This window comes from Sorex fumeus, unplaced genomic scaffold (assembly GCF_029834395.1).
Source record: "Sorex fumeus unplaced genomic scaffold, SorFum_2.1 ptg000010l, whole genome shotgun sequence".
NCBI lineage: Eukaryota > Metazoa > Chordata > Mammalia > Eulipotyphla > Soricidae > Sorex > Sorex fumeus.
Genome location: NW_026606067.1, coordinates 1,904,188 through 1,926,036, shown reverse-complemented (window position 1 = coordinate 1,926,036; position 21,849 = coordinate 1,904,188). Strand labels below are relative to the sequence as shown.

The 21,849-nt window shown below is 60.1% G+C and overlaps 1 protein-coding gene across 1 annotated transcript; it reads right to left on the bottom strand.

Moving 5' to 3' along the window:
* Positions 1-674: 674 nt before the first annotated feature.
* On the bottom strand, positions 675-14,649 carry LAD1 (ladinin 1). The gene is made up of 12 exons (XM_056110527.1): positions 14,612-14,649; positions 7,360-7,497; positions 4,478-5,711; positions 4,326-4,357; positions 4,190-4,283; positions 3,967-4,071; positions 3,319-3,362; positions 1,582-1,672; positions 1,350-1,496; positions 1,100-1,180; positions 878-952; positions 675-680 (listed from the first exon to the last, which is right to left on the bottom strand). Exons 1-12 carry the CDS (start codon positions 14,647-14,649, stop codon positions 675-677), a joined length of 2,085 nt encoding a protein of 694 aa, XP_055966502.1.
* Positions 14,650-21,849: the final 7,200 nt, after the last annotated feature.

The window sequence follows — 21,849 nt, the reverse complement described above, 5'->3', positions numbered from 1 at the left end:
CAGCGTCACACACAGGTCAGGTGAGGAAGAACATGCTGCCGGCAATGTTTGTGAGTCAGCCCCCGCCTGTTACCATGGACAGCTGGGTGGCGCCCACGACAAAGAGGCTGCTAGGAAAACCATCCCCCACTCAGAACCACACGGCCGAGGACCCCAAAGAGCAGGTCTTGGGGCACGAGCGCAGAAGTGGGTCATTCACGGCTCACACCAAGACTGAGGGTTTTATTCGGTTCTTTACTGAGACAGGGTCTTCAGGGAGGAGGTGAGGGGTCCAGGGGGGCAATGATCTTCTGGCCAGGCCCACAGCCGGGGTTCAGAGGGGAGCACTAAGCGGGAGGGGGCCAAAGCCCCTTCAGTCTGGCCCCGAGGCCGGCGAAGGGGCTCTCCGGGCCCCAGCGGGGAGACAGCACGCGTCTGTGGGGGCAGCTGTGGGCAGATTCTTCGACTGGTGGAGGGGGCGGGGGGCTCCCGCAGACGGCGTCTGAGCCCCAGCTGCGTGGGGAAGGCGCGGACAGCAGCCTCGGGGTCCAGGCTGGGCGGTGCTGACACAGGCCAGGTCCCCCAAGACTGCAGAGAAGGCTCAGGGACAGCGTGAGTCGGGTGCCGCTGCAGGGGTCCCGGCTGGCATCAGGGGGTCCCGGCGACATCACAACTGTGTGTCTGCACCCGGATTCTCACACCTGTGGGCAGAGGGCCGTGAGGAGCAGCTCCCCGGGCAGAGGGCAGAGGGGGATGCGCGGGGTCTCTCAGGGAAGGCAGCTCCACCTCCCCAGGAACACCCCCACTCTGCCGGCTGAGGAGGCTCCGCAGCGCGGAGCAGAATGCAGTCAGTCGAGCAGACAGAAGGGTCTGGGGTGGGGGTCCGGGCACCCCTCACCTCTGCGTCCAGCGCGCTCTCTGCCTGCCGTTCCCGCTGGGTCCTCCTGGTGGCCACTAGGTCCTTCTGCAGTTCCTGATGGGGCATCCGGGTGAGCTGGACCTAGGGCCTGGCCCAACACCCCACACCCTCGGCTGCCGGGGGAGCCCAAGCATCTCCAGGCCGCTCCGGTTGTCCCTCCCACCCCCACCCCACCCCCCGCCTCGAGAGGAGTCAGGGTACCTGCGGGTCCTGCTCGGGAGACTCCTGGGACTCCCACAGGCTCAGCTTGGACGTCACGGCCCCCTTGAGCTTCAGGTTCTCCTGGGGAGAGGGGCAGTGTGGGGCCTGTGCGTGTGGCCTGTCCCTGCCACTCCAGTCACCCAGCCAGGTGCCAGGTACGCAGATGTGGAAATTAGCCCCGAGCCAGGAAAGTGACTACGGGTGAAGGCTGGGTACCCCGCCCTGCACCCCCCCGCACCCCAGCCCTCACTCTCAGGCTGGAGACTCGGTCCGCTCGGCTCCCGCTCGCCAGGTCATTCTCAAAGAAGTGGCGCTTGTTGGCCACGTTGGTGGCACTCTTGGGACTGATAAGGAGCTCGGTGCGGAAGGCGCCAGGGGTTTTCACGGATTCTGATCGCTGGGAAGAGACGGGGCACTGAGCAGGATGTGGGGGGTCGGCAGGGCCGGGGGCGCCCCCGCTGCTGTGGCCAGTGGCCGCCCACCTTGATGGCCGAGTGGTATTTCTGCATCCTCTCCTGCATGTTCTCGTTTCTGCCGCCAGTCCCTGGGGTGGCCGAGAGCTTCAGGCTGGCACTGTGGGGTGAGGAGACAGGGTCAGCCGCATGAGACCCCCGCCCTGGATGGTGACCCCCAGCTCACCACCTTCACCTTGTGTCACACCCCCCCGATCTGGGAGTGTTTATCCCCCACAACCCCCACTTCTCAGTCACCCACTCACCTCCCTCTCGGCCACTCTGAGCTCTCTAGGCAGGAACCCAAACAAGTCACATCCCCCCTCTGGGCAAACACCTCGGGCCCAGAGCCAAGGACCAAGTGACCCAGCACCCCCGGCTCTGATGAGCAGACGTCAGTCCCCCAAAACTCCTGCACGTGCTGTGCCAGCCCGATACCTGGGCTTGTCACTTCCTGTCCTTGACTGCAAAAGCCCTTCCCGAAAGGCTGGAGCTACAGCACAGCACGTAGGGCGTTTGCCTTGCACGTGGCCGACCCAGGTTCGATTCCCAGCATCCCATATGGTCCCCCGAGCACCGCCAGGACTAATTCCTGTGTGCAGAGCCAGGAGTAACCCCTGTGCATCGCTGGGTGTGACCCAGAAAAAAAAAAAGCCCTTCCCAAGAGCTGAGAGCTAACGCGCAGGGCAGGAGGCCCGTCCTGCTTCCTTCCTGGCACCCCCAGACGCAGCCCTGGATACCCCTGGGCACAGCCACTGGGGGGCCGGGAGGGGGTGCCTGGATGCCCCCGGGGCAGCACCACATCCTCAGGCTCTTGCACTGAATTTCTGGTAAAACTACCAAGATGGGACTGGAGCGACAGTACGGTGGGTAGAGCATTTCCCATATACCCATTTCCCGGCATGGGTTTGATTCCCTGGCCCCACCATAATGGTCTCTCAAGCCATGCTCAGGAGTGATCCTTGAGCACAGAGACAGGAGCAAGTAGTCCTGAGCACCACTGGGTATGACCCAACCTGCCCCCCTCCTGATTTTTATTAAAATTAAAATCCCATTTCTGGGGCTTCAGAGATAGTTCAACAGAATAGAGCTCACATTTGAAGCCTGGGTTCAAGCCCCAGCACCAAGTATGGAAAGAGCTTGTGAGCACTGCCAGGTGTGGCCCAAAACAAAAAGGGAAAAGGAAGAAGCATTCCTCCAGCTCTCCGTCCAGAAACCGGCCACCAGAGCCCCCTTGGGTCTGCACAGCCCCCAGACCCCCAAATCCCTCACCTCCTGTGCCGCTGGATTTCCTGGCCGGACCCGCTCTCCTGAGAACAGCATCTGGGTCTGTTTCTCAGGGACTCGACCCACCTGCCCTGGGCCCCTCCTGAGCGCAGGGAAACCCCAATACATCAGCACATCGAGGCCTCCTCCAGTTGTTTTGCTAAAAACCCACATGAATGCTGGGATGCTGACCATGGGACTCCCAGGCCTGTCCCCCTTCCTCTGTGCCCCATCCCACCTCCCTCTAAGAGGACCCTCCTCTCCCTCTTTGTCCTCAACACCAGGACTCAACTCTCTTCTCCTTCAGAGCCCGCACCCAAGTCCACCTCCTCCAAGCAGCCCTCCTAATCTCTCTCCTCCAGTGCCTCGTGTTGATCCTGACTCTCTGCCAGATCTAGAGCCCTGGGCAAGAGGCCTTGACCCCAGTGCTCCCCGTGGCCCAGCCTGACACAGGGAGGGGCATCACTCAGCCCACACAGGAGGGAGCCCCCAGCCCCTGACCTGCGGGTTAAGGATGATTCTGCGTTCTTTCTCCGGGGACTCATCTGAAATGAGAGGAAGACACACGTGAGGTGGGGTCCAGGGAGAACTCGCCCTCCTCAGGGAGGACTCCACACCAAGCCTTCTGCAGAGACCCTCCGGGGGCCAAAGATGCCTCCAGTGCCTGGGAAAATGGCCAGGGCCCTGCAGCCCACCTGCTCCTGTCTGGCCAGCACTGCCTGTGGGTCACGCCCAGGGCACCAACGCAGCCAAAGCTGAGACGCTGTGTCAGGGGACCCAGAAGCTAAGTGCAGAGCCTGAAGCGAGGTGCCACACATGCGGTCTGTATCAAGGAACCAAGAGACCCCACTGCTCTGTGCCCCCCACGGCCCCTTCCCCAGCCCAGGACCTTGATGGAAGCTACTGACCCACCCCAACCCCAAGCACATCTTCCTGCAGCTCCGGCCTGTCCCCACTAGGTGGCGCTCTTCAGGCATGCCCACAATCCACTCCCGGTCCCGGACCTGCTGCTTCTAGGACCCCAGCCCTGCTCTTGGCCCCTGGGGGAGTCACTGCCCCCATCCAGAGGACCCTCCTGATATTTTGCCCACGGCCCTGACATAGTCTGCCCTCCAGCAGATGCTGCAAACAATCGCCCTGGGTTCTTACCCGGAAGGAGATGGTGCTAAAACCAGAGCGTTTGAGCTCGGTGCTGGAGGTGGCCTGGGTGGGGGAGGGCATATCCGCCTTGTCCTCTCTGCTGGGGATCTCCACCTGTGGAGCGGGAGGGGAGTCACGGGAGGGACCCCGGGGCCCACCCTGACGCGGGTCCCCTGCAGGTGTCTTCCCCGGCTGGCTGCGGCCCCTCTGCTCTGCAGTGGGCATGGCAGACAGTCCCGTGGGACCAGGCCACCAGCAGAGCATCCGGGGCAGCTTCTGGAAGGATCCAAAAGCTCTCAGAGTCCAGGCCCAGGATGAGGATGGGTCTGGGGGACAGGCAGACCCCTTCATACAGCTGACACACCCACCTTGGTGGCCCCTCGTCAGGAGAGGGAAGAAACTGCCACAGGGAGCCCGAGGGCAGTGAGGGGCTGAGAGCACCAGGCAGGACCAGAGGGGAAGACATAGGCAGAGGGGGCCCGACCACCCGCGGGAGAAGGGGGAGGGAGGCCCTGCCCACCTGGAAGGAAATGGGCGGGAAGCGGGTGGGCGAGGCCTGCTGGCTGGCCGCGACCGGCTCTTCGGGCTTGGCTGAGTAGGGGGGTCTCTTGTCAGGAAGGGTCCTGGCTCCCTGCTCTCCGGGGGCTGATGGGTTTCCCCGGGGGGCTGGCTGCTCCCGGACCTGGAGTCGCTCGGAGCCTGTCCTCCGGAGAGCCAGCCTGGGCAACTCGGACCCCTTCTCGGAGCCCTGCGGCTTCTCGAACATCTGTGCTTTCTCAGACACCACCCTCCTGTCCATGCCTGCTGGCTTTCCTGCGGCCAGAGGCTTCTCGAAGGTACTAGATTTTTCTAGAACCGAGGACTTCTCCCCAGGGACCGGTGGTTTCTCGAAGACACTGGATCTTTCTAGGATGGAGGGCTTCTCCCTTGGGGCCGAAGTTTTCTCAAAGGCACTGGATTTTTCTAGAACTGTGGACTTCTCCCTTGGGGACAAAGGCTTCTCAAAGCCACTGGATCTTTCTAGAACCGAGGACTTCTCCCTTGGGGCTGAAGGCTTCTCGAAGGCACTGGATCTTTCTAGAACTGAGGACTTCTCCCCAGGGCCTGGCGGCTTCTCAAAGGCACTGGATCTTTCTAGAACTGAGGACTTCTCCCCAGAGCCTGGCACCTTCTTGAAGGAACTGGATCTTTCTAGAGCCGAGGACTTCTTCTCAGAGCTGGATCCAGTCTCCTTAGGGGCTGGTGGCCTCTCAAAGATGCTGCATCTTTCTCGAACCGATGGCTTCCTCTCCAGGCCAGGCTTTGGCACCGCTGCCTCTGTTCTCCCTAGCACTGACGTTTTCTCAGCGGCCAGGAACTTTCTGGAGGTGGGGGTCTCCTCGGAGGTCAGTCTCTTTGCCAAGGCCTTCTCCGGAACTGGCTTCTCGGTGTCGGGGGTCTCTGGCGTCAGGGGGGTCTTGTCTGGGACCCCCTTCCTCTCTCTGCCTGGCTCTCCGCCCTCCCGGCCCTCCTCCCGAGCCGAGGGGCTGTGCCTGGCCGGGTTCAGTCTCTCTGGAGGCTGCAGCTCCGCCTCCTTCTGGGGTGCAGGGCGCTGTGGCCGGGCCTCCTCTGCTTCTGGCTGCTCCTGGATGGGGTCCCCAGCGCCCCCCGCCTGCCACCTCTGCCGCCGTTTCCTGAGCAGCGCCTGGACATCCTGCTCCTCGTCCGGGGGGGCGGAGGGCCGGGGCGCCGGCACCTCCTCAGGGCTCTGCAGTCTGAGGCAAAAGACAGGAGATGGGAGGTGGAGTCATGGGGGTCTGTGTGGGGGGCCCTGGGGTGGGCCTGACCCAGGAGAGGCCCCAGAGGTGTGGGGAAGTGGAGACCTGGGCTCCCCAAACCGTGGCTTGAATTAGGGTCACTGTCAGCACCTCACATGCTGGGAACGTCTGAGGCGTTGGCGAACAAAGCCCCCCAATGCCCTGCTCTCTGAAAGGCTCTGAGCCCTGTACCGTCCCATCACGCCATGTTCGCACTTTGGATGTGCCAGGCCCTGTGCTGGCAGTGGAGGGCAAAAGGCATGAAGGCAGCCCCCAGCCCCGACTGCTCAGGTTGAGACCAGAGACAGACAGGGAGTCGCCAAAGGTCACGCAGCTCAGTGTGGAGCAGGGAGCAGAACTGGCAGACGGGGGGGGGGGGGGGGGGGGGGGGGGCGCACATACATGGCTGCTAATAGCTGGGTGCAGCCAGGACACCAGGTGGCGGGGGGAAGGCGGGGGACTGGCCAGCGGGACTAGTGAGGCCCAGGATACCCTGTTCTCTCCCTCTGGGGGATCCGAACAACATCTCACATCTGGCCTCAGCAAAATGAGATTCTCATCCTTCCCCACACCCTCCTGCCTTGCGCTCACAGTCTGTCCCCCTCAAACCCAGACGCAAGCCCTGTCCAGGCATCCACAGCGCACCCAGACCCTCTCTCCCTCCTCCTCCCAACCAGGACTCTAGGCAACAAGGCTAGTCACACCGAAGGGGGACTGGGGGGGGGGGGGGGGGCAGGAGGCAGTGCAATTAAAGAGGAGCAAAGAGCCCCAGGGCACACGGAACCGTGGGCAGGAGGGCAGCTGCCTCGGGTCCAGCGGGGCCCTTCAGCCAGAGCAACAGGACAGCAAGGAGGGCGCTTGCCTTGCACGGGGCCAGCCCGGGTTCCATCCCTGATCCTCACAGCTTGCCAGGAGCAATCCCTGAGCACAGAGTCAGGAGTAAGCCCTGAGCACGGCCAGGCGTGGCCCCCAAAGCAAAGCCAAAACCAAGTGGGGCCCTTTCTGCTTGTCTGCTTAAAGAAGGCAGATTTGGGGGCTGGAGCAATAGCACAGCGGGTAGGGCATTTGCCTTGCACGTGGCCAACCCAGGTTCAAACCCAGCATCCCATATGTTCCCCGGAGCACCGCCATCAGTAATTCCTGAGTGCAGAGCCAGGAGTAACCCCTGCATATTGCTGGGTGTGACCCAAAAAAGCAAAAAAAAAGAAGGCAGATTTCTGGGGGGTACTGTATGTGTGTGTTTTGGTTTTTTTTGTTTTTTGTTTTCTAGAAAGGGGTCAGCAGGCCAAGTGCATCTGGAAATCTCTGGATTAGAGGACACAGCTGTGCCTGACACATAGCCGGGCCCTGATGTCTCTGGGGGGACGAGCCCCACAGTCACCCGCCTTCTCTGACCCAGTTTCTCCATCTATAAAATGGGCTAATGAGACCTCTCTGCCCATGACGGTGTAAGGGCCACCTGCGCCTGCCCATAAAAGCCCAGCCAAGTGCAGGCTCCACAAGCGATGCCCGTGGAGGCGGGGGAGGGGTTTGGGAACTGGACAATACCCACCCTCCTCCTCAGCCTCCTCCCCGGGGTAGGGAGAGACCCGCCCCAGCCCCGCACCTCTCTGTGGCCGGCTGCTCTCCATTTGGGGTGCGCTGGGGACTCGCCTCCTCCGATGTGGAGCTCAGGGCACGACTTCGGCGCCGGCGCTCGCGCTGCTGCTCCTCCTCATCCTCCAGACTCCATTGCCTGGCCAGGCTGGGGGAAGGGAGAGGGTCAGTGTGCCCCAAAAGCACCCACTACCCTGTTCCCAGCCAGCAGCCTGGGAAATGCAGCTGCCCCAGGCTAGGCACAGCGCCCCCTGCAGGCGGCATTTCCTCATCCGCCCTGCGGTGGCCATGGCACCTGGCCACAGATCACGGGGAAATGACAGCACCTTGCCTCAAACTGGGAAAATAATTATCATTGTGCCTGTTCTCTGTATTTGTTTTTTTTAATGCATACACAAGAAAATTTTCCCTTTTAGGGGGCCAGGGAGATAGCGGAAGGCCCATTTTGATCCCTGGTCCCACAGAGTTCCCAGAGGTACCCCCCACCCCAGTATCGAACTGGGTGTAGCCCCTGAGCACAGCTGGGTGTGAGCCCTCCACCCCCCAAAGATTTCCATTTTGAACATGGCCCATTTTTATGTCTATTACATATCTGTTAAATTTTGACTAGAGTTGCAAGAACGGTGGTTAGGCTGGAGTTTCCTGACCTGGACGCCTCTGACATTTTTTTCTTTTTTTTTGTTGTTGTTGTTGTTTGAAGTGGGGAGGGGGCCAAGCCATGCTCAGGGGACACAGCATCCACTCCTGGGGCCCTCAGACCCACCCCGGGACTCTCAAGAGGCCACCAAGGCCACACCCAGTGAGCCCTGGAGGGCCACAAGGTACTGGGGACCAAACCCTGTGTTCTGAGCTACTCCCTGGCTGCTGGACAGTCCCAGAGGAACAGCAAAGCTGGGATGCGGCCACAGCTACAGTACAGCAGGGAAGGCATCTGCCTTGTAATTGGCCAGTTTGGGTTCAATCCCTGATGTCCTATATGGTCCCCTGAGCACTGCCAGGAGTGATCCTTGAGCACTGCTTGTGTGAGGAAGGATGGAAGAAAGAGAGGGAGGGAGGGAGGGAGGGAGGGAGGGAAGGAGGGAAGAAAGGAAGGAAGGAGGGAGGGAGAGAGGGAGGAGGGAGGGAGGGAATAGGGGGCAAGGGGGAGGGAAGGGGGGAGAGTGAGAGAGAGAGGAGAGAGAGAGACAGAGAAGAGAGAGCGAGCGAGAGACAGAGAAGAGAGAGAGAGAGAGAAAAAGAGAGAGAGAAGAGAGAGACAGAGAGCGCTAGCTTTTTGGGGCAGGGCACGGGAGTAGAACCAGCCCAGAGAGGCAAAGGCTCAGGCTTCCCTCAGACCCACAGTGGAACTGGGGGAGTTGGAATATGGGGTGGGGGCAGGTTCAGCCCCATGTATGAGTCGATCTTGAGCACATTTCTCTTGCAGGGATTTCCCAAGACTCTGCCTCAGCAGACAAGCATAGAAACTTTCTGGGTTCCTCTTCACCACTGGGCCCATCCACTTTCAGGAACAGACCCAGCAGCCAGAGCAGATGTGCGGGAGCGCCCAGCGCCAGCTCCCCGATTCCCGGTCCCCTGAGCTTCCTGTCTGAGGCTGTGCACACGGGGCCGGGAGTGAGGGCCCTGCTTCCCCTCTCTGCTCTGGCTACAAGCCAACGGGCACACTGGCAGCCAGTTGCCCCCCCACCCATGCCATCCTGGCACCTGCCAGTCTAAACCCCATCTGTAATACACGGCACCACCCCAGACCAGCCCCCACCCAGACCGACTCCCCCGCTCCCCAGCAGCCGCCCTTCCTGTCCAAGGCCAGCGTCCATTCTGGAGAGCTGGTGTGATGGGCCGGAGCCTCGGAGACCCCAACCCCACCAGCAAGAAATGGACTCGGCCCCAGCCACCCCTCCAAAGCGTCCCAAGTCCCTCTGAGACCAGAGTGCCACCAACCACGTGGCACCAAAGTGCCTAACATGTTTCTTAGGATGAGAGAGGCAGACACAGGCTGAGATTCCCAGGGCCAGTAGGGCAGAGCAGGGCTTGGAGGGGGTTCCCGGGGAAGCCCAGAGCTGGCCAGGGTCCTGCTGGGGAGCAGGACTTCAGAGGAAGGGAGAGCTGCAGGGAGGGGCTCTGCTCTGCCCAGGCAGGGGGAGTCTCCCTGGGCCGTCCTGGGTGGCCCCAGTCCTCCTCTCGGGGCTTCTCTCGATTCCCCGGCCTCCTTGGGTTGCCCTGGGCCACTCTGGGCCATGCTCTGGCTATCCCGGGCGCAGAGTCTAAGAAAGGTCCCCTGCGCCCTCCTGTCACCTCCACAGGGACAGAGCTGCTCCCGGCTGTCCTCGGGGTCCCGCCTCCCACGGCAGCGCCATGAGGGGAGCCCGATCAGCAGCACGTGTGTCTCCGGGAGAAACGATCCACGCCAACCCCCAGATCCTCTCAGGCAAACCGCCCTGGGGCCAGCCCTCGGGCTCTCCTGGACAGAGGGGCCCAGTCTGCCAGCTTCACCCGCCAGGATTCCAGTCCTACCCGCGCACACGTAGAGACTTCCCCTCCCTCAAGTGGCCTCCTAAGGCAGGGACAGGGCGACGGGAAGGCCACGAGAGAGCCACCGGGAGGCCGAGGCAGCCCACGCAGGCTCCCAGTGTGACACTCGGCAGCAGGCCGGGGACCCGACACACGTGCTCTCCCAGTGTTCTGACCCTGAACCACTGGAGTAACTCGGGCGGCAGCGTGACCTGCTGTGTCCTGGCCGGGGCACCAGACCACCAGGGGGAAGGGATGAAGACAAGGGGCAAGGCAGAGGCAATGCCGAAGAGGGGGGCGCCCTGAGGAAGGGTCCAGGTGCCCTGGAAACAGGCAAGACCCCAAGGGTGCACTCATACACACACATACACACATATACATAAACACACTCACACAGGTGTACATACACACGCCTACATATTCATGCACATACACACTCACGATGGAGACCTTACTGGGCCCGCTCGAGCAAATCAATGAACAAAGGGAGGACGGTGCTACAGTGCTGCACACTCACACATATACACTCAGACATGCACACACAGACACTCACACATATAACACATATATACATACACTCATTCACACACATGTTCACATACAGTCACACACACAAGCACAAACACGCAACATATTCATATACATACACAGATGCCCTACTCTCATATACACACACACTTACGTACACATATTCACACACAAACATACACTCATTCACACATTCAATATACACATACATTCTACACAGGCTCACACACATACATACATACACACGCACCTGCTTGTTACCGGAGAGGAAGCTGGGAGACCGCAGTTGATGCGGGCGTGTCTCCCCTGAACTGAGGCCAGAGGTCTCCTGCAAAGGGCAGCGCCCTTCTCCAGAGGCTTGGGGTACCGCCAGAACATAAAAGCTGAGTGGACTGAGTGTCTACCCCACACCCCCCCCCCCCCCACACACACACACTCCCTCCCCTAGGCAAGAAGCTGCCTTTGGAAGGGATTCTTCCAGAACCACTCAGCTCTGACCCATCACGCCAGCTCTAGAGGAAAGCGTGGATTCCAACTCGGGGCCAGAGCAGGTTCCCTGCCAGGCCTCGTGACCTGGACCACCCATAACCTTGACCCTAGATGACCACAAGCAGAGTTGCAAACTGGCCGTTCCTCATTCACTGACCAGCTGAGGGGCTGTGAGGGGCTGGTAGGGAGCCCCCTCCTCAGCCTCTGGCACTCTGAAACGCACATTTCAGAGAGCAGCAGGCCTTTCACGGGGCCTTCCCTCCTTCCCCGAATGCACAGCCCTGAGGAGTGATCTGGGAGGCTCCGCTCCCTCCCGACCACACCCAGGGCGGGCAAGGCCTGGAGGATTCCTGGGTCCTGAGCCACCCCATTCCCACAGCACCCTGTTTGTTTATCCTCCATATAAGGTGTGATCAGCAGGGGGGAATGACTCACTCCCCAGCCAGCCCCAGGGGTCTACAAAGAAGGTGGGATTCCCGAGTGTCCGCCAGCTTCACACGAAAACCTCGCTGCCCCCCAGAAGGCATGGTCACCCCCCAGAAATCATGGGGCTGCCTGCCTCACCCCGACATCCCACAACCCTGGAAACAGAAGCTGAGTTGGCACCAACCACCTGGGAGGGAAAATGTTCTCTCAGAAAGCCTCAGTCCCCGAGGAGGAAATGGATGGGCTGGGAAGACAGGGGCAAAGGTCAGTCTTGGGGTGGGGGGAGCCGTGGAGGGTGCAATCATGGGAGCCCCAATAATAAATGCTCGTGAAAGCCTTGGGATGTGCACAACTTTGTTGAACTTTGTGAATAATAAGGAAATCAAGGCAGGAAGGAACATTGCAGAGTCAGCCAGGCAAATCCACCAACTTCAAACCTCAGGCCGAGCCAGGGCTGTTCCCATTCTGCAGATAAGCAAGCTGAGGGTCATGGGGGAGGTGGAATGGGGGCAGAATGACTTTCCCAAGAGAGCACAGCTAAGAGAAAGAAGGAATCCATCTTCCAACTCTGCCACAACACCCCTTAACCCCAGCCCAAGCCCAGAACACAGGTCCTGGGGGTCGCTGGGAAGGGAGGGAGGTGGTGTAGGTTGGGCTGGTCTCCGCAGCAGCAGAATGTTCGGCGCAAGGAAGCTGGAGGTGTCACCAAGCAAGAAACCACCAGCTGATGCCACCCCTGCCCACGTGCCCAAATTCCCTCCCCCTCGCCCCCTCCCCCACCTTCTGGCCTTCCCAGCGGCCCTCTGCCCAGAGAGATGCTCTTCTCCGACCTTGAACCTGTTCCCTTTGAATGATTCAAGGTGGCGTTCTTGGACCTCCCTACACCCGCAGCCAGGCACAGGTCCTGCATAGGTCCACACCCGCAGTTAGAACCAACGGGTAGGCTAGTGGTTCCCAACGCTTCTACACCTGCAGACCAGCTCAGGTCCATCAGCTGCAAATTGAAGTCTGCTGTTCTATAAGGCTCTCTAACCCCTCACGTTGGTCTCCCACATTGGGGTCCTTTCCCCAGCGTCCACCGCCTCTCCAGCAGCACCTGAGAACAGGGAAGCACATCTTTGGTTTGTTTGGGGGGGTCACTCTTGCTGGGGCTCAGGGCTTACTCCTGGCTCTGCATGCACACCTGGAGGGCTTGGGGAACCAGAGGTGGTACTGGGAACCGAGCTGTGGTCAGCTGTGTGCAAGGCAAACGCCCTGCCCCCTGTGCCAACTCTCCAGCCCCTTGGGGAGCATCACTCTAGGCTCCATTTACTCGAGGTGAACTGCAAATATGAATGACCCACCAAGGCCCAACAGCTCTGGGGAGAGTCTAGCAGGGGGTGATAGGATGAAGTCTGCTCTAGAAGCATTTGTAGGGGCTCTGGATTCAAGGAGAGGGGTCTGCAGGCTTCTCTAGGAAGCCTGACCAGCTCTGGGCAAGGAGATGGGATTTACTCCAAGCGGCCCTGTGGCTGTCCATTGCCCCCAAGCCAGGCAGGCCACTGCACTGCACTATGAGGGGTCACCGTGGGGGGCCACTGAAGCCTCTTCTAGATAGTCTAGATCTCTAGGGAGAAAAGTCAGGGCAGAGGGGAGGGCAGCAGGCCGCTGCAAGGCCCTGGCAGGGAAATGATTAACCTCTGCCCCTTGGTGCCAGGCGCTCACCTCCTGCAGACGGCCCAGCCCAGGGAGGAAAGGACAAGGCCACAGCCCGGGCACCCGCCGCCTGCCGGCCCGCTGCTCACCACCTCCATCCACAACCGGAGCATCCAAGCTCCTGCCCCTACCAAGGACGGGCTGCGGGCTGGGCTCGTCCCCACGGTAGGGGCCCAGGAGACTGAGTGACAGCGAGTGAGTGACTCACGAGCACCCCTGGGCCCTGTCCCCCTGGGGGAAGAGCCGGAGCAGTGGGTCCTGGGCTCCAGGTGCCCCATCAGGGTGAGAGGCAGCATCTGGGTGCAGCTCCGGGAGGGCTGCCTTGCTGAAGGACTGGTTCCCCGGACGCCCCGTGGGAACGCGGGTCCCACCCCTGCAGCCACATGAGACCACGTCCGTCTGAGCGCGCCGGTCTGGCGGGTTCCGGGCCCGGCCGCCCCCCCCACCCCCCCTCCCCCCAGTGCTTACGCCCTCTGCGGAACCAGCGGGTCTGACTGGCATTTCAGCCTAAACACACACAGTCCTGGGGTCTTCCGGACATGCTCAGACTCAACAGTAGGGATGCAGAATGCCCAGCTCAGAAACAGACGCCCCCCCACAACCCCTCCAGCTGACACCCCTGCCAGCCGGCCTCTTACTATGTAAATGAGCACCCCCCACAGGCCCACCATAATCCACAGAGTGCCAGAGCTGGGGCAGAGACACCCCCACACCCCGAGTCCGAGGCCTTGAACCCCAGCCCCACCCAAGCACACCCTCCCCTGCAGCACGCCCCACCCCAGGCGGCCAGATTCTGCTCTGCGACACCCCAATCCCTCCTCACTTTCTCTTCTCCGTGGGCTTCAAAGCGGGGAGTGACCCCCACAACTGCGCTGCAGAGAAGTGTGAAGTCTGGAGGGTCTGACAGCTGGACCCCCAGCCCTGGGGAGGGAGCAATCAGGGGTAGAGGAAGCCATTGGGAGGAGAGCCCCACACCCTCAAGCCTGGGGAAGGCAGGACAGAGGACTGTGAGGGTCCACGGTGCCCCTCCATCCCAGCACCCTTCCCGGCCAGAGAGCCCCCCTGCTCCCCCACCCCTGAGGAGTGAAAGCAGAGGACTCAGAGGACACTGGGCTCATTCTGTAAGATGAGAGTGCCCCCAGCCCAGCTTCTCCGCCGAGCCAGGACAGCTAGCCGGGCCCCAGCCCTTTTATGGGACAAGAATGAAGCACAGAGAAGCTGAGCAGCCCATGGGGGGACCTGGCCCAGACCCACCCCAAAAGGTCACACCCACACCACAACCCCTTCCCTCAATGCTATGATGTCCACTCCTGCCAAGGAGGCCGCCCCCTGCCCAGGCGCCCTGGCGTCCACTCTCCTCTGGGCAGGGGGGGTACCGGGGCCGCTCTTCAGACTGGGCACCCTGCGCGTGACCTCAGTGCCCGAGGGTGGGAGAGAAGGTTAGAAGGAGTCAGGCCACCAACCTGGTCAGCTGGACTCCAATTCCGTCCCGTCCCCCTCCCCTCCCCCTTAACACCCGCACCCAGGAGCGGCCAGCAGCGGACTTCCGCGGCCGCCCCTGGAACCCGGAGGCGCGGAGAGGGGCGCGCGGGGGGCCGCAGCTCGGGGTCGCTCACCTGGACAGCGCCGACCAGTCCTTCCTGGCCACGGACATGCTGGAGCCGCGGCCGCGTGCCTGGCGCTGTGCGGGCGCCGCTCACCTGCGCCCCGCCCGGGCCGGCCCAGGTAGGTCACGTGGTGCTTAAATCGCCCCGCGCGCCCCGCGCTCCCATTTGCCGGCCGCGGGGCGGCCTCGGGGCGGGGGGGGCGCGGGGCGGGGGCGGCCCCGGCGAGGCCGCGCCGATCTCCGCCCCGGCGGGCCGGGCCGGCGGGAGGCCCCGAGCGACGGACGCGCGGGGCTGCGGGCTGCCCGCGGCCAGGGCGGGACACTTCCTGCTCAGAACCTGTCGGACCAGCTGCGCGCTCGGCCGCCTCCTCGCGCAGGTGTCGCGGCCCCCGGAGCCGGGGCGGGGCTCCCCGCAGACGGCCGGCCCGGGGAGCTCCGGGTCGCTAACGCCCGCTCAGCCCCCCGGAGGACCCCGGGGCTGCACGCCGGGCCGGAAGGGGAGAAGGAAATGCCGTATTCTCGGGTCTAGAGCACAGCACGCCTCCCGGGCAGCTCGCGGGGTGGGGAGCGGGGCGCGCCCTCTCTCCGCACCGCCCCCACCCCTCCAAAACACACCTCCTAGCTTCGGAACCTCCCCGGCCCACCACCCGGAGTGCGTTCCCAAGGGAAAACTCTGCAGTGCTCTCCGAGCTTCAGACAAACTACAAAACTAGTCCCTGCAGGGGCTCCTGCAGTGCGCACAGCTGGAGTGAGGTGGAGAGGGGCTGGCGGCTGCGCCGAGGGCAGAGGCAGCCCAGCTGTCTCCAGGAGGGAAAGACCACCCGGGCGAGCACCGGTCGCTAGAATTGCAATCCCCTGGGTCTGGAATTGCAATTCTGGCTTCCTTTCAGGGCCCATATGGGCCCGGAGTGTGGCAGGTGCCTCTCATCCAGCCCCAAATGGGCGGCGGGATGGGCCGATGCTGAGCCAGGGGAATCTTATCTACCCTGGTGGACCAGAACTGCCAGCTCAGCTGCCGCAGCTCTTTCTGCTTATAGGAGGTGTGGCACCAACCTGCCCTCCGCTGCCCGGGAGCCCTGCCAGCACCTGCTCCACTGCGCCAGCCCCCCTCCCTTTGGCCCTGGGGGAAGGAAGGGGGTCTCGCCATGCTCTCCAGCTGTGAGGTCTCACAGCAAAACAGCAGAAGAAACTAAAAGGAGCCTAAAACACACACCTCTGCACACACATGCACACGCACGTGTGTGGTTTCTCCTGCCCCAAAGTCCTCTTTCTCCAAGGAAACTCCCTTCCTTGCAGAGGAAGTGAGCAGTGAGGTTCAAGGAGAGTGCTGGAGGGGAGCTTAAAGTTCCCCCCCATGGCCTTCTCTGATCAGATGACTTGGGGCAAGTCCCGTTTCCTCTACAGAGTAAGTAAAGTTGGGAGACCTACTCAGCTTCCTGCCAGGCCCCCTATATTAAATGAAATTATTGTAGGGTGTGGAGCTACGTGGGGGCTGACCCCCAAGTTCTCAGCAGAGGCCTGGACAGGCCCTGAGCTGGTTGCGCCTGCTAGGGCAAGAGAAAGAGGGGAGGAAAGCATCCCAGAGTCTGGCTCTGAGACCCAGGGCTGGCCATGCCTGGGGTGCCTGCTGTCCCCCTGGGGATCTGGGGACTCTTCAGGAAACCTGAGAACAGTGAGTTCACTAAAATTTTCTTGAATTCAACCATGAACATCCCGGTATTAAAAGAAAAAAAATCAGCAATAGAAAATAAATTATCTAATGATGTCATTTTGGCAGGTCTGAATGTTGGGGAAAATTCCAAATAATAATGTTGGGTCTTCTGTCATAATATTGAATGTGATCAACAGAGAGAGAGAGAGAGAGAGTAAAGTGGAAATCTGCCACACAGGCGAGGGAGGGGGGGGTGGGGGGTATACTGGGGTTCTTGGTGGTGGAGAATGTGCACTGATGAAGGGACAGGTGTTTGATCATTGTATGACCGACGAGACTTAACTGAAAGGCTTTGTGACTGTTCTCACGGTGATTCAATAAATAAAAAATAAATTTAAAAGTTTTTTAAAAAGGGTTAGGGACCAAGAGATGGCACAGCAAGTAGGGCACTTGCCTTCCACATATCTGACCTGGGTTCCAACCCAGCATCCCATAATGGTCCCTCAGCCCCCGCCAGAGCCAAGAGTCATCCCTGAGCACCGCCGGGTGTGACCCCAAACCAAACCAACCCAAACAAAGAAGGATTTGATCGGAAGGCTGTCAGCAAACAACTCTGAAAAGTGAGGGAAATATATGACACAATGTGTGGGGGCAGGGCGGGGTGAGCCACAGGACACATCCAGGTGCTTCAGAGTTCGGGAGCTCATCCCTGTGCCAGCCCTGCGTTACATCAGCATCCACGCGCTGCTCTCCTGGGGCTGCCGTAACTCGGTGCCACAGATCGGGTGGCTTAAATCCACAGGAACTTCCTATCTCGTGGTCCAGAGACCAGAAAGCTAAGTTGTCACTGAACTCTGCTCCTTCCCGTGTGCCCCTTCCAAAGCCTCCAAGAAGACTCCTCGGCCCTCGAGTCCAGCCCCAGTGCTGACTCTGTCCTTGTTCTGATTTCCATCTCCTTGGCCTGTGGAATGCTCCTGCGGTTTCCTCCAAACTTCACTCTTCCTGCAAAGACATCTGCCATTGATGGCCCCCGCCCAACAGGGCTTCCCTGGAGCTTGATTCCCTCTGAATACATCTTTTGCGAGGACATACGTATGATTCCTATCCCAGCAATTGGTGTTGCCATGCAGTGACACAAAGATAGGCAAAAACTTGTTCCTAATCCCAGAACCGCCACCTCAACCATGGAAGCTCACACACACAGAGATGTTCATTCACACACATTCCCTCACAATTGAATCTGTGTTATCTGCAGGGACCAGGTATAACGTGGCAAGAGGGGGGAGAGTCTGCAGGAGGAGAAAACATCAGGGTCAGGCCTGAAAGGTTAAGGAGACAGCACAGAGAAGAGGCCCAGTAGAGTCTGGGCCTGTGTCCTAAGGTCCTCTGACACCAACACAGGCTGAGCCAGAAGTTACATCTTATAGGCAGGAAAGATAACACATGATCTCGTCGGTCATACAATGATCAGACACCCCAGGGCTTTGGAAAAATCAGCTCTGCAGGCGTAGTGACCAGAGGTCAGGCTGGGATTGGGGGGGGGGGGGGAAGGGATGGCTGATAATCCAGAGATGAAGGCCAGTGAGCAAGGATAGCTGAGAGGGACCAAGAGAGGGTGTTGGCTAGAGCCTTTCAAGACCAAAGTGTCTGGGCAGAGTCGATGGATTCCAAGTGCAGAAGGGGAGAACTCAGCTCCCTTGCTTAGGGCTGAAGCTGGCAGGTGCCCTGCAGGAGAAAGGGCTTTGCGGAGGGAATCTGAGGTACCTTTGGACCAGCAAGGTGCCCCAACCCTGGCATCGGAGATGGGATGTCTAATGGCACCTCCAGGAGTCTCGGTACTGTAAGAGGATCCACAGCTCCCCGGCCTTGCTCATGGCTGTTGGGTCTCAGAGGAAACTGGAGGAAGCCAGTGACACTGGTCAATAGATCAGAGATTCTCAAACCCTGGAGAAATGTCTCACAGACTACAGAAATTAACCAAAAAAAAAAAAAAAAGGAAACTGTGATAAGCAATGATAATATTTGCATCTTAATGTTTATAATAGCTCTTCTACATGATCCAGGCAGGCCCAGTATGAAGCAATAACTGTTGTACACCAGCCAGAAATTTTTCAGACACACAGTGGTCCACAAACCAGGCATTTGAACACCACTATTATAACTGGACGTTGGGCTGAGCAGGAGACGATTTTGACTGGTGTTTCCCCAGCACTCCAGGGTGAACTGCAGAACAAGCTGGAGAAATTCCTGAGGATCAGGGCAGGGGGTGCTGTGTTCTAGGTATCTGCCCCCATGTCCTGCTCCCCAAGTGTCCCATGGATGTTTTGAGAAGAGAAAGAGCATCTTCCGGACACCCACCCAAGTGTCCGGAAATACTGGTCATGCTCAGTGTTTGAGAAACCTTCAGAGAGTCACACAAATTTGCTTGGGAAAAAAAAACAGGAAGGAGCCAGAGAAACAGCACACAGCGAAGGCACCCGCCTTGCATGCGGTCAACTTGAGTTTGACCCCTGCATCCCATATGGTCCCCTGAGCACCACCAGGAATGATCCCTGAGCACAGAGCCAGGAGTCAGCCCTGACCACTGCCAAGTGTGCCCCCCCAAAAAAAATAAGAAGGAAAAGAAAAAAGAAAAGAACAAAAAGTCCAAATTGCTGAAGGACTTTGGCAAGTCATACACAGTGGGGAAAGAAGAACAGGTCCCTGGAGAGACAAGCACCTAGAACCTTTGACTGCCAGAAACTGGCAAAACCTGATGTAGGAGATCGAGAGCAAAGAAGCTGAGCCAAATCGAGGCCATCACCCCAGGAGAGGAAATCTCCAACATGCTCAAGAGAGCGGGCCCGGAGTCCTCTGAGCAACAGCGCTCCATGTAGCAAATATCTGGAAAGCACCCAAATGTCTGTCACAGGAAGGTGGACACGTGAGTGATGTCCTCTTTGGTCTCTGTCCCACAGCAGTGCGGGGAACTCGGGTTAACTGAAGCCACGGCTGGACTGCTCGGCCTTGACCTCGAACGGGAATGAGCAGAAAGAATGTTTCACATTCTCGGAGAACTAGACCCAGAATGGAGACTCCAGCATGCTTCTGGGGGAGGGAGAGGCCAGGGCTGGGGCTGGGCACCGGGGCTTTCATGTGACACCCTTACTGCCAAATGGTGGCTTGGTGCGTGGCTGATGCTTTGCTGAATCTTGTTGCGTTTTATCTGTTAGTTTGTTGGTTTGGGGGCCGCTGCCAGTGGTGCTCAGGGCTCACTCCCGGCTCTGCACTCAGGGCTCACTCCCACAGAGTTGGGGTCCAGGGGCGAATGGCCTGCCAGGGATTCCATCATTCAGCCACATGCAAGGCAAGCGCCCTACCCCCCGTGCTAACTCTCAGGTTCCTTTGCTGAGTCTGTGGTTTTGCTCTGTTCTCACTTCTCAAAGTGAAGTGGTGGCCACTCCATTTGGGGGATCTTAAACCACTGTAGACCTTAGCAGCTCTTGGTTGCATCCCTTGAGGAAAGTGCACATAGCCAGGGCCGGTCTCCCCGGAAATTCCCTGCTCAGGGTCAGGGGATTTTCCTTTGTGACGTCCCAGGACTGAAGCCGGGCTGTGGAAGCCCCAGTGTCAGAGGACATCTTCTCCTGCTCCAGAGGCCCATGTCAGGAATCCAGGGTCCCCAGCCAAAGCCGGGGGTGGGTGACGAAGGGGTGGAGGGGGGTTGACAGCTACACCCTGATGTCTCTGTTCCTGCCTCCTCATAGCTCTCAGAGTTCTAGCCCACTGGGGGAGACAGGAAAGAAACAAGAAGTGTGGTGAACCCACCCTGAGGGACCCAGTGCAGGGGTACCCTGACTCGGGGCTTTTCCAAGCTAGTCATCATTTGTAAATAAGATCCCCCAAATGGAGTGGCCACTATTTCATTTTGAGAAGTGAGAACAGAACAAAACCACAGTCCCTGCCTACTCGCCCCCTAAATAGAGGTTCCTACTGACATAGTCTGCCGAAGGCCTGGCTGCCCTCCTGACGCTAGCTCCGTGGTCCACTCGCTTCCTGCTGTGCCTGGCAGTGAGGGTTCCCTCCTGCAGCAACGGAATAGCTGAAACCTGCTCTTAGAGAACAAGAGCCAGGTGGAGAGATCTTGCAAGGCAGGGATGGCATCTGCCTTGCTCACAGCCGACCTGGGTTCAGTCCCCACCTTCCCATCTGATTCCCTAGCACTGCCAGGAGTGATCCCTGAGCCTCGGTGCAGAGCCAGGAGTTAGTCCTCAGCACCGATGGGTGTGGCCCACCCCCATATAAAGAACGAGTGGGATATCGAGGGTGCAGTTTGGAGATAGAGAGACTGCCTTGAGGGTGTGAGGCCCCAAGTTCGATCCCCTCCATAGTTCCAAGTGATAGAGCAGCACTGTGACCCCGGTACCCCTACAAGTGTGTGACCAAGTGTCTGTGCCCACATCAGGCGGAGGGGGAGAAGAGGTGAAGGAAAGGAGAGGAGGGAGAAGAGGGAGGGGAGAGAAAAGAAAGGAAGGGAAGGGGAGGGGCGAGGTAAAAACAAGAGTCACTCTGGAGACCCACATCTGGGAGTGGCCATGCAGGGCACAGCAGGGTCTGTCACTCTGCAGACACACCAGCCGGATGCTGTGTGGGTGCCCATGGGTGGAGTCTTGATGGGCACCCTGCCCGCACCCAGGTGAGGCAGAACCTCTCCCAGAGCAAAAGGCCAGGCTCGGAGGCCCATGGCACCTGGTGCCAGGAGCAGCTGCCGGTGCAGGAGTCAAGGCCAGAGATAAGCTGCCTCCCAAGTGCCAGCGTCTCTGCCCCAAGGAGCCGCCCAGGCACTGCCCACGCTCAGCCTAATCGGGCTGGGCATGGGAGTCTAGGACCTTGTCCTCCGCCCCCGCCCGGCTCTGTGACCTTGAGCACGTCACTTTCTCTCTGGGTCTCAGTGCCAGGGTGAGAGAGGCCCCCACCGCTCGGCCTCTGGCTACCCATCTCTCCGCTAGCTGGGCATGAGCCTCAGGTGTAAGGACCCCCTTCCCGTGCCTCTCACACCCATGGGGAGGTACACTGGGAGCCAGAGGGTGGGATGAGGGCAGAGAGAAACCCCACTGGGCACAGGAGAGCTGCTGCCGGCCGCTTGCCCGTCCTGGCCCTGGCTAGCTTGGTCACCCACCTGGAACGGATCTGCCCCCCGGACACCCAGCCCAGAGCTCTGCGGGGAGTCTGACTCACTTCGTGGGGGGCCATTGGGGCTAATGTTTAACTGGGATCCCTTCCCAGCAAACCTGCAGCACCACAGCTCCGAGCTGGGCTGGCCTGGGAGGCTCACCTCTGCGAGGTGGGCTCAGCGTTCTGCCCCGGGGCCTCTGGGAAGGGGGACGCCGCCGCAGGGGACAGGTGGGGTGGTGGCAGGGGACACCGGCCGAGGAGGGAGACTCACGGGCCTCTCACTGCCGGTCCGCCCTCCCCAGTCCAGCTCCCACCGCAGGGACGAAGTCTCCCCTGGGGTCCCTGGGGATCACTGGCATCCAATCAGAATGCCCTCCCCCGGGACATAGGCAGGGCTCTGGGTCCTCAGCTGTGTCCCTTCTAGAAAGTGCCAGACTGGGCTG